This window comes from Zosterops lateralis, assembly GCF_965231275.1.
Source record: "Zosterops lateralis genome assembly, chromosome: 9".
NCBI lineage: Eukaryota > Metazoa > Chordata > Aves > Passeriformes > Zosteropidae > Zosterops > Zosterops lateralis.
In genome coordinates, this window is record NC_139769.1 from 14,472,448 (window position 1) to 14,490,180 (window position 17,733).

General features: G+C 42.7%; 1 protein-coding gene across 1 annotated transcript; it reads right to left on the reverse strand.

Annotated features, from left to right (window-relative positions):
* Positions 1 to 1,785: 1,785 nt before the first annotated feature.
* Positions 1,786 to 15,241, reverse strand: LPAR3 (lysophosphatidic acid receptor 3). Its single transcript, XM_083867168.1, has 3 exons — positions 14,779 to 15,241; positions 11,537 to 12,294; positions 1,786 to 5,017 (listed from the first exon to the last, which is right to left on the reverse strand). The coding sequence occupies exons 2-3, from the start codon at positions 12,270 to 12,272 to the stop codon at positions 4,668 to 4,670; spliced, it is 1,086 nt and encodes a 361-aa protein (XP_083723294.1). The 5' UTR covers positions 12,273 to 12,294; positions 14,779 to 15,241; the 3' UTR covers positions 1,786 to 4,667.
* Between the last annotated feature and the right edge of the window lie 2,492 nt (positions 15,242 to 17,733).

The window sequence follows — 17,733 nt, forward strand, 5'->3', positions numbered from 1 at the left end:
TATCATATGCACAAATACAGATGTATTCCACCAGTCTGTAGGAATTACTGGAAAAAAAAAATTAAAAGCTCACGAAAATCTATACAGAGGGAAAAATAGTCACGGTAAAGCAGCCCTAAAGTAGTGGAAGGGTTGTGCTCTAGAGGCACTCAAGCTCTAGCAATCTGGCTGCTGTCCCAGAGGGACTCATCACCCACACCACCTAGGTCAAACTGACAGCACAGATATCAGGAAAACTTCTCTCCCACGTACACAGCTACTAAACAATGATCAGTCTAGCTGCTTATCCAGAAAGATTCAAAAGATCTATCGTGTAAAATAAAACCTCATTGTTCCCAGCTTTCAATAATAGTTCTCTGAAAAGCATCTCTAATGATCGTGACCACACAGGCTTTATGGGAGAGCAAATCACAGAGGACAGACCATAGATCTTTGCCCTGGGAAAAGCCATGGAGCGTTTCTTCCTGGACCCAATGACCAACTGGAAAAGCAACTTTGGTTTGGGAGCAGCTGGAGAGAGGAAAGAAGAGGGGACTATCACAAAGGTTTTCAAACCATAATTGCTGTGAAAATGTTGTCTTAGAAATATCTGCTTGCTGCTTACTGCAATACAGCAGCTCTTAAGGCTCTCAGATGCAGAAAGACCTGCAGCACCACCAGGAAAACGCAGAATCTCGTAACTATCTCAACTTAATGGCAACTCGTCCCTTTCCTTCCTCTGCCTCCTATGAACTAATGTCCTGAGATTTCTGTGAGTGTTCACCCTGAAGCCTTCCCCAGCAGAATGTACCCTGACATATATAAATAGGAGCAGGCACGTGCAAAGTCAACTGATACAGGTATTTTGGGATATTAGTGAAAAAGGGAACAAGGTAACCCCACAGAACTTGTCTTCACCAACTGCCTTTCGTTCTTTTAATTATTTTTTTTTTCTACTCACATATAAATAGTGCTTTAACGGTTTCCTTGAGACAAACTATTCTGACAAATGTTTATGGAGTTAATAAGGAATTCCCTGCTCTGTGAGTAGGTAGATGTTTAGACAGTTTGATACTGGAAACATTACACAGCCTGTGCTGTAGCAGTTCATAGGAAAGTTTGATGCAAGATCAGTTTCCTGTTCCAGTCATGTCACATTGGAATTTATAGCAGTAGACCATGAGGCAGCAGTTCCAAGGAAAGCATCCTGCAGCAACAAAGGGCATGTCACTGCAAATAGTACCATTCTCCAAGCACCCGTTTGCAGGCTTTTGGGATTTGTTTCATTGAAGGCTTTTGGTTGTTTTGTTTTTTTTTTTATTTATTTATTTATTTTTTTTTTTAATTAGACAACAGAAAGGATAAGAGACCTCAAATCCTCCCACTTACTCGTAGCAGAATGATTGGTAATACCCCTCAGACCTTAACCCAGACCAGGGGTCCACTGGATGAGGTGCTGTAAAAAACCCAAACCAACCCTTTACCTTTGCTTTTCCTACTTACCTGGAAATATCATCCACAGATAGTTATTTTGCATCCTAAATCCCAAGCTCTGCAGGAGAGACCTAATGTGTTTTCCCCTGCTGCAGATACACAAGGTCTTCATCCAAGCTCTCTTCAGGGCCTGATTCAACCAAGCAATACACTGGATAGTATTACTAGCAAATAGGAAAATGTTATTAAAATAACCCCCACCCCCACCCTGGACAAAGAGTAACATGAAACAACATTTCCCCATCGTTGCTCAATCACCATTCAAACAAAAAGCAAAACAAGACTTTCATTTTGAAGTACCGTTTTATTTTCTATTAGGTTTGTATACAGAGCTTCAGCCTAATTCAGACAAACTGTGCATTGCAGTAGCTGTAGGGACAGGGGTGTTTGCATGCTGTGCCTTTGCAAGGCCACCTGGGGTGGGTTTCCAGGACAAGGTTTTTGTAGCAGTGTGGGGTGGAGGGTACAGGGGTGGCTTTTGTGAGAAGACACCAGAAACTTCCCTATGTCTGACAGAGCCAATGCCAGCTGGCTCCAAGACAGACCCACCCCTGTCCAAACCTGAGTCCATCAGCAACAGTGGCAGCAGGTCTGGGATAATGTATTTAAGGTGGATGAAAAAAAGCTGTGCAACTGCAGCTGAAGAGGAGAGTGAGAATGTGTGAGAGAAACTGTGCCAACACCAAGGTGGGCAGGAGGTGCTCCAGGTGCCAGAGCTGAGCTTCCCCTGCAGCCCATGGAGGCCCATGGTGGAGCAAAGATCCACCTTCAGCCTGTGGAGGATCCCATGCTGGAGAAGGGGAATGCCCAAAGGAGGCTGTGAGTACATGGAAAGCCCATGCTGGAGCAGGTTTGCTGGCTAGTGACTCCATGGGGGACCCATGCTGTTGGAGAAATTTGAGGAGAACTGTCTCCTGTGGGAAGGGACCCCACAACGGAGAGGGGAAGAGTGTGAGGAAACCTCACCATGAGGAGGAAGGAGTGGCAACAACTGATGAACCATTTCCTGTCTCCCTGCACCATTGTGGAATGGAGATAGAGAAAATCAGGAGTAAAGCTAAGCCCAGGAAAATCAGAGGATGAGAGGAAAGTACTAAGATCTGGGTTTATTTCCCATTATCCTACCCTGATGTGATTGGCAATAAGTTAAGTTTTCTCCAAATCAAGTGATAATTGGTGATCAATCTCTCCCTGTCCTTATCTTGGCCCATGAGCCTTTTGTTTTATTTTCTCTCCCCTGTCCAGCTGAGGAGAGGAGTGATGGAGCAGCTTCGGTGGACACCTGGTCTCCAGCCAGGCTCAACCCACCACACCACCACCTCTACAAAGCACCACTTTACACGCTTCTCAGAACACCAAAGCAGTGAAGTAGTATTTGCACAAAAAAATTGCATTATAATAGCAAAAACTGTGTAAACATTTTTAGCCTTACTCAAATACAGCATCGACCTTGAATACTGGGCCACGTCCCTACAAGATAATGCATGTTACGGGAGAGTATAACATGAACAGGGCCTAGTTGTGTTTCTCAGACATGCTAAGAGCTGCTATGAAGTCCCCCAGTGCATTCTGCAAATCCCCTGCTCAGCCTTTGAGCCAAGGGCTGGTTCTGCTTTGACCAACACAGTCCAGATATCTATATGCAAGTGGCACCAAAGGGAGAATTGGTCCAAACCACAGCTGAACTTTATCTTTCAGCTTCATAAAATATGTCCTTGGTGCTGGCTCTTGGTGGTGTTCTCTGATAATTCCAAATGGCAAAAACTCTTCAAAATGACCTCTGGTTGTAGTCACCTGCCTTAATACGAGGGATCAGACTTTCTCTAGAAGATGACACAGGAAACTCCTCTTGAAGATAAAATGGCAACAGGGAGTTCACTGCTGTTAAAAGCAGACAGCATGAACCAGCTTTTTAGAGTACTGAGAAATCTACAGTCCAGTTTTTAACTTGAAAATTTAAATATAAGAAGCTTACCCTAGAGCTTTGTATTCCTGGACCCTCTGTTAGAACATAGTCCATAAATCAGAACTCCAGCTGTTTGGGTTGTGGCTGCATCAGAACTAGATTTGATCAGTCACAACGTTGAAAGCCCTCCATTGCTTGCTGTTTCATCATTTCTTCCTCAAGTATCTGTTCCAGTAAGATCTGTTTGCAAATTGGAGGTTAAATGTGGTCCAGACAAGGTCCAACAATCAATCCATACTGTACTATGGTAGGGATTTAACTGATTTCAGGATTTTTTTAACCTGTAAATTAATTTATATTTTAAATAGCTTAATTGGGCCTGGACATATGGGTATTTAAACTTCCCTTAAAAGCTCTCTTGTAAACCAGAGTTTTGGATCTCATTTCTCTCAGTGGCATGGCAGGTAAAGAGGAGCGATCACACCCATTTGATGTTATCTAGGGAAGTAAGAAATAAGCATAATGAACACAGCCTTGCTGCTTTTCTGTTAATCCACCCTCAACACCTGCCTACACAACAGCAGCAGAGAGTGCACCATCTTTGCCTGCAGCATTGACCCTGCTATGGAAGAAATAATGGCTTTTGTGCTTCCTGTACTCTCAGATCCTGACAGCCCATGGTCAGACATACTCACACACACTAACGCCTGGTCTGGGTCTCCAATCACAGCCAGGTTTCTGGCATAGCTTTAATAAACTATCAAACTACCTATTCTGAAAGCAAGATAAGGAAGAGGAAAAGAAGAAGTAAGCATGAACTATTTCATGAACTTCACAAACCAAGAAAACATGTCACAATTCTGTCCAACCAAACCTACAATCCTCCTCAAGATGCACAGAAACTATTCAAAGCATAAATACTCAATGAATGCCAAACCTGCGTAGTCAGGCAGGTTTCTTCTCTCTGCAGGAGCTTAAGGAGGGTCTCTCCACATTTCTTACATTTTGTTTCCGTGCACAAGAAGTCTCCAAGAGGTATTTATTCCATTCACACGAAAAAACAATTTCATGTACTTGAAAGACAAAAAGGATGGCAGCACAGAAAGTTTTCTTCATTACAAAGTGTTTTTCCATCAGGCAATTATTTATAAGAACTTTTGTTAACACTGGAGTTGAGGCTCTGGAACAAAGTGGATATATTGTTTACTAGCTTTGCCAGTCAATCTCCTCTTACAAAACCTCTCCCTTCCCCCTCTCCTTTTCCAGCCAAGTCAGTCTCTTGCATTGCTCAGGAGTTTCCTTTGTCACCAAGATCTCCTTTTCCACAAATTGTCCCTTGAATAATACCATCTTCAATGTAGTGGCCCGAGATATCCGTGCTCCTGCAGAGAACTGTTGAGGGGATCCGAGATGAGCGTCTCTCCTGGCTCTTGTCCTCAGAGGAGCAGCAAATCATCCTTTTCATGGTAGCCCACATCTCATCATCTTTGTATGAATAAATTATTGGATTCATGACAGAGTTCAACAGGGCCAGGAGAAGAAACCACCTTTTAACATTTTGAATCCCACAGTCAGTACAGTTCAGGCCATCAAGCAATAAGACGACCAGGCCAGGGGTCCAGCAGACAACAAAGGCACCTAGAAATATAGGAGACAATAAAAGGAAAACCAAACCTGACTTCAAACTTCTAGTGTTTTGGACTGTTTAATATCTTACAAGGTTATTGAGTTTGTCAAAATCTTGCACAAAAAATGAGAAAACCAGGAGAGGACAAAATTCTAATGACAGTAGCAAGATTATATCTGCTACAGCTCCTCTGCCAAGCCCTGAGCAGGAGGCAGGGCAGCTCTCAGAAGACTGCAGGGAGCAAGACTCTGAGCTGCTGACAGCATCAACTCAAACACACACAGGAAAAGGTCATTACAACAGTGATTTATCCATGCTGATAAATAAACAAGAGCTCTGGAGCATTTAAAAGCAGAGAACTGGCACTTGAACACACTTCCTCTGTTCATCTCTCTCATGTACTGGAAGAGAAGATATTAGGTGGTTCACTTCCACCACTGCCATAATATGATCTAAAGAGACAGGTCTGCTGCCACCCTACAGCTGACTCTGCAGTGCCAATTAATAAGTCAGGTGTCAGATAATTTAAACATGTCCTGGGTGGGAAACCCACAGCTAGTGTAGGATACATGCCACTGCCTACAATGCACAAACACTGTGGGCTCCCTGGTCAGGGCTGAGCCCACCTCCTTCCACTGCTCCCTCCCAGGCTCTGCATGCTGAGACACAGTAATTCAGCTATTTATTTTTTATTTAAAAAATAGTTACACAGGAAAAGGGAGAAGGAAACAAATAGATGAGTTGGTGAAGGTGAAGTAAAGGATGTAGCAGTCAGGGCAAAGAAATGAAGAGGCAGGAAAAAAAATCAAACCAAAATACAAAAAGTATAAGGAAGTAAGTGCATAGTGGTGGGGGAAGTGAAAACTCCACTAGAGAGGAGAAAAAAAAATAAAAAGGGAGATCTTAGACAGACTGAACACAGCACAAAGAAAGCATTAAAACCACAGCTTAGAAGGCAGCTCAATATTGCATTTACACCTTCCCACGTTCCTGCACACCCACACCGTAAGTGAGGGTGAGGAGGGGTAACATTGCTACAAAATGCAGCCTTGGCCACAAGCTAGAGAGGGGCCCTGGACAGCCCCATCTGCCCCTTGGTCTCCCCACTGCTCTGCACTCCGTGATCCCCTGCCCCGTGCCCAGGGAAGGAGTAGCCATATGCATGATAATACTAACTTAGCACAAGCCACAATTGCTGTCTGACATACAGAAATAGAAAATTACTACTCTGCCCAGCAGTCACAGTTTGAACAATGTACTGAGGAAATTCCAATCACTTATCAGAGCAGTTTCCCCATTTTGGAGCTTAGAAAAAAAATAATCCAACAAATAATAGCATCTACATGCCTAAATGCTCTCTGGGGATATGGATATCTGTTCAACACTTTTGGTAGAACAAGCAAGTCCAGCTCATCTTTTAAAAGCTGCTGATATTCTCATACCCAGGCTGTGGAAGCCAGCAGTGGGAGGGAGCCTGGATCACAGCAGGAGGCAGGCAGTGCCAGAGGCAGTGCCCAGCAGCACCTCAGGCACCCCAGGGCTGCACACACGGGCTGCTGACAGCAGCACTGGCACTGACCCCATCGAGGACTGCAGGGGACATTGCCCATATGATAGGCAGGCTATAATGGTATGCTAAGGGGCTTGTGTGATTCACCAACCACTAGGATTGCTGAAAATGTATCCAGGACAAGGTATTGTGGACCTTGAGCTCCTGGACTACAGACAAAATTCAGCTGATTTACTCCATTCTAGGCAATACTGAGCAGGAAGGCAAGAGACCATTGTCTTCAGAAACTGAATTTTCTACTCTGCTGTACCAAGATTTTTGTGATGCTAAGTACTAATTTCATGGTGTTAGTTTTGAGATATTGGTTAACATCAGTAACATTCCTCCATTGCCCACTGGCATCAAGAGCTACATGCTGCTACCACAACACTTGTTTTCCCTGGTCAGTCTCTGTACTACACGCTGGTTTGGCTCCTGCATGCTAAGTAAGCAGTTGTGAGCAGGGAATCAGCTCTCAATTATCATCTACAATGGACAAAACACTGCACAGATTTGCTGTCCTGGGGTTCACCAGCAAATCCCATCAGTTTTAGCAAGTGCTGTAACCCAACCACCTAGACAATACTGTGTCTAGTTAAGTGTCTCAGCAAGTATTTGGACAAGAGCTTTCACTGCCTGCCAAAGGTCCCTGGCAAAGCTGCCAATCCACCAGCTCCATGCAGAAACTGAGATGGTAACAAACCTTCCTTAGAACAGATGCTGAAAGCACTTTGACCACTTGTACCATAAAGCATGCAAGGTGCAACCATGCTTTTATGGAAGTCAGCAGGGGAGGAAAGAGACCCCAAAAGGCACAATTAACAAAAGACACAGAAATCTCTCCTTCAAACAGAACGCAAGACTGCAGGCAGGAGTAGTCCACAAACTCATAGGGTGTATCCCTATCTATCTCTACAAGCAAACCCCTAAAAGGTTTCAGCTGCAAAAGTAAATTAAGATAAAAGACACCTGCAAGCATGTCTCCACATATTTCCCACACCAGAAACAAGGACAGGGCAATGCAATGACAGTGTCAAAGTCACTGGATGATGCTTTCATGGGGCTGCTGCTTTGACTCCATCAAAAACACATTTTGCTCTTAGCACCAGAGAGATGAAAGTGAGGCACGTCTCAGACTCACAGCCTTGCTCAGATTTTGTTATTTTTACCACCAAGATTTCAGAGGGAACCATGGTTAAGCATAAAAATATACCTTAGTCTCAGCCCTTTGGTAATTTTCTTGTTTGCAGAATATTTATCCCATAGGAGCTCCCCTCCCTGACAAAGTACCACACTCCAAAAATAAATTAACTTCTGGGACTCTTTAAAATTCACAAAAGTGACATGAAATATACCCTGGCTGCCACATTAGATTAGAACAACTCAGAGTCTTTCCACCATATTATGGGAGATCAGGTGTCACAATGCCTCAAGGTTAGTTTGAGGATTTTCCATTAGATTCAACCATGGAATTTCTTGTAAATTACATCATCGCTGTTTAAAAATTAATTCCTGTGGATCTGGAAGCACTACTGATGTTTCAACAGCATCATTTCATAAACTTCTGCACATCAAGGCTGTCCCTGAGGATGCCAACACTGAGAGATTAAAAAAAGTGCAGAAGGTTCCAGCTGCCAATGCCACATGTGAGACCAAGTTAAAACTGCAAGTTACCAATTAAACTATAAATTCACTGAAACTGAAAATCATCCACCCCAAAGCTGCTATTTCAGCAGGAATCTCACTGCCAGGTTCAGAGGAGCTACCACATACACAACCACCTGAAAATCACACACCTGCACACCTGCAGCCACTCTTCTTCAAAGCTACAGTCACAGGCGGAGCTGGGATTATGCCACATGGTCACCCCAAGAGGATTTTAGCCTCTTTTTCTTGGTTTCACATTTTCCAGTTTCACTTAGATAACTCCCTGTGGTTCAGCACACCAAAGGGAAAGCCTTATTCCTATGCCATGATGGGCTGTTAGGGGTTATGGCAGGAATATGCAGATGACAGAGACTTGACTCCCAGCCTCTGGAAGGGACCCTGCAAGGCTAAGTGATGGTGCAAAAAGGCACCTGAAGCTGCAGTCACCAGGAATCCATGAAATGACACTAAAAATCTCAATTTCCCCAACTCTCAACTGTAGGGCCACAGGAGGAGAACAGCCAGAGAGGACAGGGATATTTTGCTGGAAGGGCAGCCAGCCACAGCCCAGCCTTCCCAAGGGGAGCAGGAGGAAGCTGGGAGGAGCAGCATGTCAGCAGTACCCAGCCACACATACACTCCTTCCACTCAGCAGCAGAGAAGAAGAATTTTGTCCTGAATGTCCCATGAAAACAATAGAGCACATGAACAAGAATGTTGGGGTTTGCTATCCTTTATCCAGCACAGCATCTTGGAATGGGCTTTTAGTTAAGATGATATCAGGCATGTACTCCAAAGCATTTTCAGATGTTTTGGAAAAAAACATTAAAAATAACTGCTTTGGGTAAAACTCATGTGCTGCATATAGCTCTAGGCCCTCGCATTGGTGGTTATAAGCAGAATTTTGTAAGAATCACTTTGGTCACTTGGTGACTCCTGTGGTAATTGGAAAGTCCAGAAAACAAGATATTTAGGTTTTAGTACATTTTGCACCCAGTGCTTGAAAGACTCAGCCAAAAGAGCACATTTGAAACTGTTTAAAAAAATAAGTTCTCATTCTTAGAAATAGATGGCTATAAAAAACCCCTCCGAGTCAAAATTTGGAGAACTGATATTAAGGAACGTGCTGAGATACATTTCCTCTGACCCATAAGCTTGAAGTAGACTGTACACTCAGCAACACCAACACTAATCTAACTTCTTTGGAAACAGGGTCTGTTTCGGTTTTGTTTCTAACTGACAAAGTAAATATACAAAATTATGATCTCTAAAGTAGCACTCAGACTAAGTTAAATTTGCCTGGCTCAGCACACAATAACATTAAATGTTCTGCCTGAATTATAGTTCAATTTCATGGCTGAAAAGCCATATGCTGTGAGTAAGAAGAAGCTAATGCTGAACTTCAGATCAACCCATAGCTCTAAGACCCCACTCCCTAGTAAAAGAAATATCAAGTTTGAAATGAGATTTTAAGTGGGGTTTATTTCCACACAGCAGCACAGTCACAGAGAACACTGAAGGCTTCCCACAGGCTAAAGGACACGTGGGATGAGGGAATGGCAGCCACCATCCCTGTCCCTCCAACTCCCACATCAGCTGCAGGGTGCAGTTCTGCCTTCAACAGAAATGCTCAGAGAACTGTTTTTTAAAAGTGCTCTGTTTTCTCTCTTTCCAGTGCAGCAGTTAACTACAGTCTACCCATCCCTATGCATTAGGGCAGGATCATATTTGGAGCAACTCAGAGTTTTCCTGCAGGGATTTTCTCCATCCAGGTGGATGGTTTAGGTTTAGCTAGAGCTTAGGTGGGGCAGAAGATCAAACTTTGCTCTTGCAAGTCAAGGCCAGGGGGACAGGAACAGCCACCAAATTGACTCTCAAAAGAAGAACATCTGGGGAAGGATTTAGAAAGAAAAGGCTCTGGCAGCAGACAAGCCAACACCAGAAGACACAGAAGTGTAAGCAAGAACCTTGTACATGCCTGAACTATCAGTCCAGTTTCTTTTACAAGGTCAGGCACTGTGAAGTTTAATGGATTTCAGCTTCTGAAGCTCTTTAAGACATCATTTGGTAGACAAAGGTGTTATGTAGCACAACACTATTATTATTTCAGAAAAATATAATAAAATCAGATCTCAGACTGTACAAACAGCATCCAAAAACTGAAAGGTGAAGAAAGAGTCCTCAACTTAAACTTCCTACCCTGGCAAGTCCTACCTCCATGAAAAATTACACTTTTGTCCCAGAGCTCTCTAATACTACCATGCTGCAATATGACACAACTGAGTCCCAGGTATATGTGACCACCAGCTTTCCCAAAAGCTCCAGCTTTGCTACATTGGCTTATCCAACCGCATAACAGCTATTAGAGCAGTAAAGACATATTTGTGGGTTTTGAGCCCACCACCACAAATGTCTCAGTGTACTCCCAGTTCCACCTGGAGCCCTGCTCACACCTTATCTGTTTTCCAGGACACATCTTGCTCAGATTCAAGTAATTCTGGGGAAAACTGACTGCTACAGCTGATATTTGTTCCAAGGATCAGCTGCCTGCTCAGTTCATCTCTAATTTAATGTGCACTACATCACAATTCCCTGATGAAATGATCTGAGCTGCTCAGGTATCAACAGTGTCTTTAGGGTAGAACCCAGGGCAAATCTCATGATTTAGAGATCTAAGGCTAGACTGCATCATTATCTAAAAGTATTTTGCAGCATATAATATCTGCAGACCAAAGGTGAATCCTTCCATTGAAAAGCAAACCTCTATCAAAGTCACAGACCCAGCAGCCATTCTCTCCTTTCCCTAGGGAAGATGCATTTCCAGTGAGAAGTTTGTATGTCCAGGAAACAGCCAAGAGGAAGATGAGCAAAGAAAACTATTGACATCCAACATTGTTGCTGATGGCCTTGTGCAAATATTAGAAAACATTATTTTGAAAACGTTCTACTAGGTAATTATAAACCTTCACAAGCCTTTCTCCAAAGTGATTTTGTATCTTCCTGCTTAAAAAAAAAAAAAAAAAAAAAAAAAAGCCAAAAACCTTTGCCTTCACAATTTGTGTTTTGTAACAAGGCACCTATACTTCTATGCGTTGACCAGTCCTCTATCTCAGGTTTCTGCATAGGGCAACAGCTATTTCACTGTCTAAAGCATACTGAAGTCTACACGCCTCCAGCATTTATAAGCTCAGTGACCTTTTTTTTGCATTAAGAGGGCTGAGCAATTTTTGTGGAGTTTTTTGTTGGTTTGTTCCAAATAAAAACTAACCCAAACCAACACAAACCAAGTCAGTGGCACTGCCAGCCTTGCCCACCATGGTTTGTAGTCTCTTACCTAAGACAGTCATGACAGTCTTCATAAGTTTCACAGGGGTTCTCCTCCGGCTAATAGACCCACTAGTGTGCGATGACAAGACATTGGTTTTCCTCTGGACATACATGTAGATTCTTATGTAAACCACCACCATAATGAAGAAGACAACCAGGTTTAAGACACTCCAGAACACCAGGTAACTTCTGCTGTAAATAGGCGCCAGGGATGAGCAGACATTGATGTCGCAGAGGCAGTTCCACCCCAGGGTGGGAACGGCGCCCATGAAAATGGCAATGGCCCAAATGGATATAATGAGGAAGGTGACTCTCTTCTTGGTGAGGTTGCTGTGGATCTTCATGCGCATGATGGACATGTGTCGCTCCACGGCGATGACGAGGAGGTTCACCAGGGACGCCGTCAGGCTGGTGTCCAGGAGACCCTGGCGCAGGAACCAGCGGTTCACTGTCAGTGTCTTAGACACCGGGCCTGTGTTGAACATCAAGAAGACGTAGGCAATCCCAGCAAAAAAGTCTGCAGCGGCTAAGTTGGCCAGAAGATAGTAAAAGGGAAAATGAAACCTCTTGTTCTTCACCACAGCTGCTATGACCAATGAATTTGAAATAAAAATGAAGAGGCAGAAAAATGTCCCAAAGCATAGAACACCGATGAGCTGCGGTCCTGTCCACTCATCCGCCGTGTCCGTCTTTGTCCTGTTGTAGAAAAAGTCCATGCGCCTGTCATAGTAGCATTCGTTCATCCTGGATTAGAGCCCCTGCATCCTAGTTAGGGTAAGAGGGGAAAAAAAGATCAACAATCAGCTAATAGTCCTTGCTTCAACCACCACACCTTTCTTTTTGGGGAACAAGGGGTTGTGACAGGGACACGAGAAGGTGTATACATGGAGGCCTTAAGTAAAAATTCAAACTGTTCAGGGTAGATGCAGAAGATACTCTGGAGGACCACAGAGCATGATGCTTGGATGAATTAGGAATTTTAAAATATTTTCCTACTTAAAAAATTCCAGCACAGTTCTTTTGCACTAGCAGTCATACTGTACAGACACAAAGGGGAAGCTAAGAAAATTACTTTCTGGAGGTCATGGAGGAAATCTGAGCAACAGCCAAGCCATCCTTGCTGTGAAATCCCATGTTTGAGCCACAGCCCCATCATTATTTCCATTTCTCAGTGTGGCAAGTTGGGATAGGGAAGCATAAATCATAACTCTTCTATTTTACTGACTAAGCAATAAAAGGCCCATTACAGAAAAAAAAAAAAAAATTGGTTTTTCAATTATATATTAATAAATGTAAAAAATGTATGCATATAAGATACTACAGGTATATATATTCTGAGCACATATCTGTTATTTACTACTAGAGGACTTAAGTAAATATGCTGAGAAGGGAAACATATTTTCTAGATATTTGTCTATTCTAAAACCAGGAATTATTTTACTGGGCTCTCAACCCACAGGCTTGTGAGCACCACAAAGTTATCTTTAAAACCAAAATCCAGTTCCCTACCTAACCACAGGTTAAAGCAAGCCCCAGGAACAGCGGTAGTGCTGGGGTTTATTTCTCATACCTACTCAGCACTATTTTGGACACAGGGCTATTAAGCCTGATGATGGAGAGGGAGTCTAAATTCCAGATTACATCACACTTCTGCTACTCTGGTGAGGTCAATGTCAGTTGCCTTGGCAATTTTACTGCTTTTTTAATGAACCAAACTGAACCTGGAATAATTTACACAGGAGATCTGACAGCAATTCCTCATGGCTGCTGGAGCCCATGCAGGGTCTCACGGAACAGAAGGGAGAGTTTGTGTCTGATCATCACTAGCCCTCACATTCACTCTCAGTATCTGAAGAAAGGTTTTAACAATTCGTTAATAGATATTGTACAGTTTTAGCAAAACCCAGAAATACAGCCATGGCACAGTATCCTAATCACATTAGATATTATACAGAGTGACAACCAACAAAATACCTAGAAGTGGTTACAGGCAGAAAGATTTAAAAAAGCATAAGCTTTCCACCTCTGCAGCTAAAATTGTTAACAGATAAACATCAGGTTCACTTAGTCTGTTATTACCTTGTGGTTATTTTACAGTTAAATTTCATCTCCCCAGGGACTGAGAAGCAAATTAAACAATCCCCAGCAGGCTGGTTAATGCATCACTGTTATATTAAAGGTTCCTTCCAAGCTTTAAACTAAAAAAGTCCACCTCTTGCCATTTATGTTATGCTACCTGTGTTATTTCACGCAATATTTACAGCAATTTTAAATCAAATTACACTACTCCCTAATTAATATTTTCAGGAAATTTATCTTTTTTTAATATTTCATTTTTCTGAACTAGCTCCTTAGCCTCTTTTCCTTGATTTTTCTTAGATCCCACCCAGTAGTCAACATGAAAGCAGGGCACTGGACACTGTTGTCCATTATCCTCAAGAACCTGGCCAGCCACGTTTTTTACAAAAGACTATATTACTTCAAGCTTCATATTTAAGCACATAGTCAGAACTAAGAACAGCTACTTAAGGACAAGAAGTGGAAGGAAACAAGTAAATCATCCCTTGTGCTGAAATATTACAGAGCATCCCTCCATCTAAAAATAAAAAGCGTCAGCAATGCAGATCCACAGCAATGAGTCAACTGGAATTCAACGCCCACTGCTCCCTGTTCACGGCAACAAGGGGGAGCTGGGCAGTCAGTACATTCCCCATTCTCACCTAGGAAGTACTCGACAATCAGATTCAGTCTGTAAGTGACCAGAAGTCCCTGAGGAACTGCAAACAACAGCTACTTGAGTAGCCAAGTGCTGGGAACCCTGCCAGCTCAGCTCTAACACATCAAGGCAGCAAAGGACTTACTGAGCTTGACATTAAGCTTTTACAGAACAGCCCAAATGCCTGCAAATAGAAGTAGCATTTTGGGCAAGAATGGCAGGGTAAAAAAAAAAAAAATCAAACAAAACTGTGAAAATTACAGGGAAGGTTTTCTGAACATGTTGTATCTTACTGTGTAATCATCTCAACAGATGAATCTCTTCCTTGCAGTGACAGGAAAGTAAAGAAATCTGCAGATGCTTTTTGCCTCTCATCTGTTTAAAAGCTTAAAGAAATCCAAAATATCAACTATGAATTTATTCTAAATATTTCAGCTTAATGATGTCCCATTCTTATCTGAAGTAGTAACCAAAGAAAAAAAAATTACACATCCATAATTCTCCACTGAAATAATTACACTACAAACACTTACTGTCACACAGCAGAGCTCAAATGACAAATGATTTTGAAAGAGATGTCTTGAGGTGTTGAGGTAAGATGAGAAGGAGTAGAAAAGCATCCAGCTGAGGTCTCAGGGTCAGAGGGCAGACTCTGGAGATTTCCAAATGGAAGCTGCACCAAAGCAGAAGCTGAACTGGAGCTAGTTCACATCTCAGCCCTTCGAAGTGGAGATGCAGCCCTTGGCCGTCTGCACCAGCCTTTGTGCAAAAAGCACTTACGACAGCAGGGGCCTTGCAGATTGTGGTTGTCTTCACACCTTTGCCTGAAGTCCTCCCAGCAGAATTAGCCTGGTCTCAGGGGAGCTGTAGAGCTGTGACAGAGCTATGCAGCTGAAACCTCAGTGGTCCTGCCCCAGTCCACACCAGGCACGAGAGGCGGGATGGGACAGCCCATAGCTCCTGGCATGTCACATGTCCTGGCAGGACTTCCTTCTCTAGCTCTTCTCTTCTGCAGCCAAATCAGAGATGTTTATCTTAATCAAGGCAGGTTTAAACTTAAGAAGAAAAAAATAACCCTTAAATGTAACCTTTTATTTAAAAAATCCTTAAATATTACATATTTCAGATCTTTTTTAAGTGTTTATTAAGTACACAAGAATTTGAGTATTCGGGAAAAATATTGTTCAAAGTTAGTAGAAAAACAGCTGAACTTGTCAGTCCAGACTTAAAAAGGCAATAGAGTCATCCAGAGTCTGCAGCAGAGAGTTCCCGTTGTGCTACTCACTTTAAGAATTGCCTTATTTTTCTGTGAAATTGGCTCTCCCAAGCTTGATAGTTCTTGGGGTTTTTATGAGAAAGGATAGCAAACAATCTCTATTCACCTGTTCTATGCCACTTGGTGTTTCCCATCCCACCATGCAGATCTCCAGCAGTTATCACATATTGCATATTCCACAGGTGGGTTGAGCTAACAGCTTGCTCTTTTACTTGCAGGCAAATACATCAAAACTTGTCAAGTGCCAAAAGCATACCCTTGTCTAAAAGATTCTTTTCCTCATTTCAATTCATTTAATTACCTCATTTCAACCAATAGTGGCAACAAAGATCACAAACTGATGGACTATGAACTGCATTTTCCCCTACCACTCTTGAGTAAACATTCAAGATTTTTCTCTTTTTTTTCTGAGCGGGAAAAATCCTCCCTTCCAAAAAATCTTAAAGGATTTGGGATTTTAGTTAAAATTTTTTCAAATGCAAAAGTACACTTTAAGAAATCTTCCCAATACATAACATCTTGAACTTTGTCTTAATGACATTTTGTGTATTTTAATTGACTAGAAATTCCTCTATGAAATTCCTCTATGAAATTCCTCTATTCCTACCAAGTCAGAATATGTTCTTCACTGTTCTTTAAATAAAAGTCAAGAATTTGCATTATGTGTAGTAATATATTACACTAGCTACTTGAATAAAGAGTTAGTGAAATAAAACATCACCTAGATAACGTTTTTGACAAAAGGTTTGGCTAGTTGCAAGCTAGCCTGCTTTAATGGTTGTTATTCAATTGGAATCTTGTTTGCTTCAATAAATTCACTAAAAATCTGCATATTTATAATGAAACTTAATATCAGTTATTTAAGTCAAGGATTTTGCTGATTGAAACGGATTAAAATTAGCTTTAAGTAATTTTGATTAAAAAATAAATCTTGCTTGTAAACCAGCTGTAAGTTGGGTTACTCATTATTAATGCAAACCTTTCTGAAGGAAAACACAAATAGTATTTTAATGACAGAGTCATTATAAAATTAGCCTGCAAGCCATAAATGTGATTCATGGCACACCCCCATGGTTTTCTGCCTCTTCCCTGTCCATTAAAAACCAAGATGTTTCAATACATTGGCTACAACTTTATTGAAGGGCTGGCGTCTGTTTGGGGGACTTTGATGCCTTCTGCCCTGTTTCTGTATAAATGCAAAAGAGAGGGAGCAGACAGGCCTGGGTTGGCACAGAAAACTGCTGTGAGAGGATGAAAACCAACCTTAGAGATGGATTGAAAGGTCCTGAGAGCAAAACAGAGCCTAAAAGGAGGACAATAGTGGTGAAGCCCTTTAGCAGGGCAGAAAGTCATCTTAGGGGAGAGGGAGGGGTGTTTGCCCAGGCAGACCAACAGCCTGGTTTACTGCTGGTTTTCCTGAGCTGGCACAGGAATTTCTGTGCAGAATTTCAGGGTAGTTCAACACCCAAAATGCTACTCTGGAACAGGAGAGATCACAAAGCCAGTACAGTCCGGGCAGGTCTGTGAGACAGCACAGAGGAGCAAGCTGTGCCCAGGCTCAGCCTGCAAAGCAGGCAAGCTGCCAGCTCTGCCTCAGCACTTTGCCTCCTGGCTCCCTTTCTCCATTAGCAAAGATCAGGTATTAAATACAGACCTCTAAGAGATTTTGAAACTTATTACAGAAGTTACTCTGCAGAAAGCTGAGTTTATCACACTGACTGATCACAGGCACAGGTGGCAGAACAAGGAAGAGAGTCACTTGAAATAATCTCTTCACATTCAGACTGTGACTGCAGACAAATATCAGCAGCAATTGGATACTTGCACATATTCCTTCAGCTTTTTAAACTTACTCTACAGGCAGCAGATGGCTCTTGATAGAGCACCACACCAAAGGAGTGTCTGGAGGCTTGCAGCCTGGGCAGCCCCTGCCAAGGGCTCCCCACAGCACTGCCCACACCCTGTGCCACAGGCAGGCACAGACACCCTCTGTCCTGTCCTCTTCTTCTGGATAAACCACCACTGCTGCTTTTGTTTTTCTCATTCCTGAAAAACTCTCTCACCTTATTCCCCAGAGGAAGGCACAGGCAGAAGGCAGCCAGGGTGCTGGGCAGCCAAGGCTATACATACCAGCAGCAGCAGCTCAGAATGGGAATTGGTTCCTGGTTCCCCTCCACACCCTGCTGCATGTATGGCCACGGAGGAAAACACA

What these genes read in the sequence shown, in the direction of transcription:
- LPAR3 (XM_083867168.1), bottom strand. Translation starts at nt 12,272, where the DNA reads ATGAACGAATGCTACTATGACAGGCGCATGGACTTTTTCTACAACAGG. An exon ending in GACTGTCATGACTGTCTTAG is followed by an intron (nt 5,018 to 11,536) that starts GTAAGAGACTAC and finishes CTATATTTCTAG; the next exon opens with GTGCCTTTGTTGTCTGCTGG.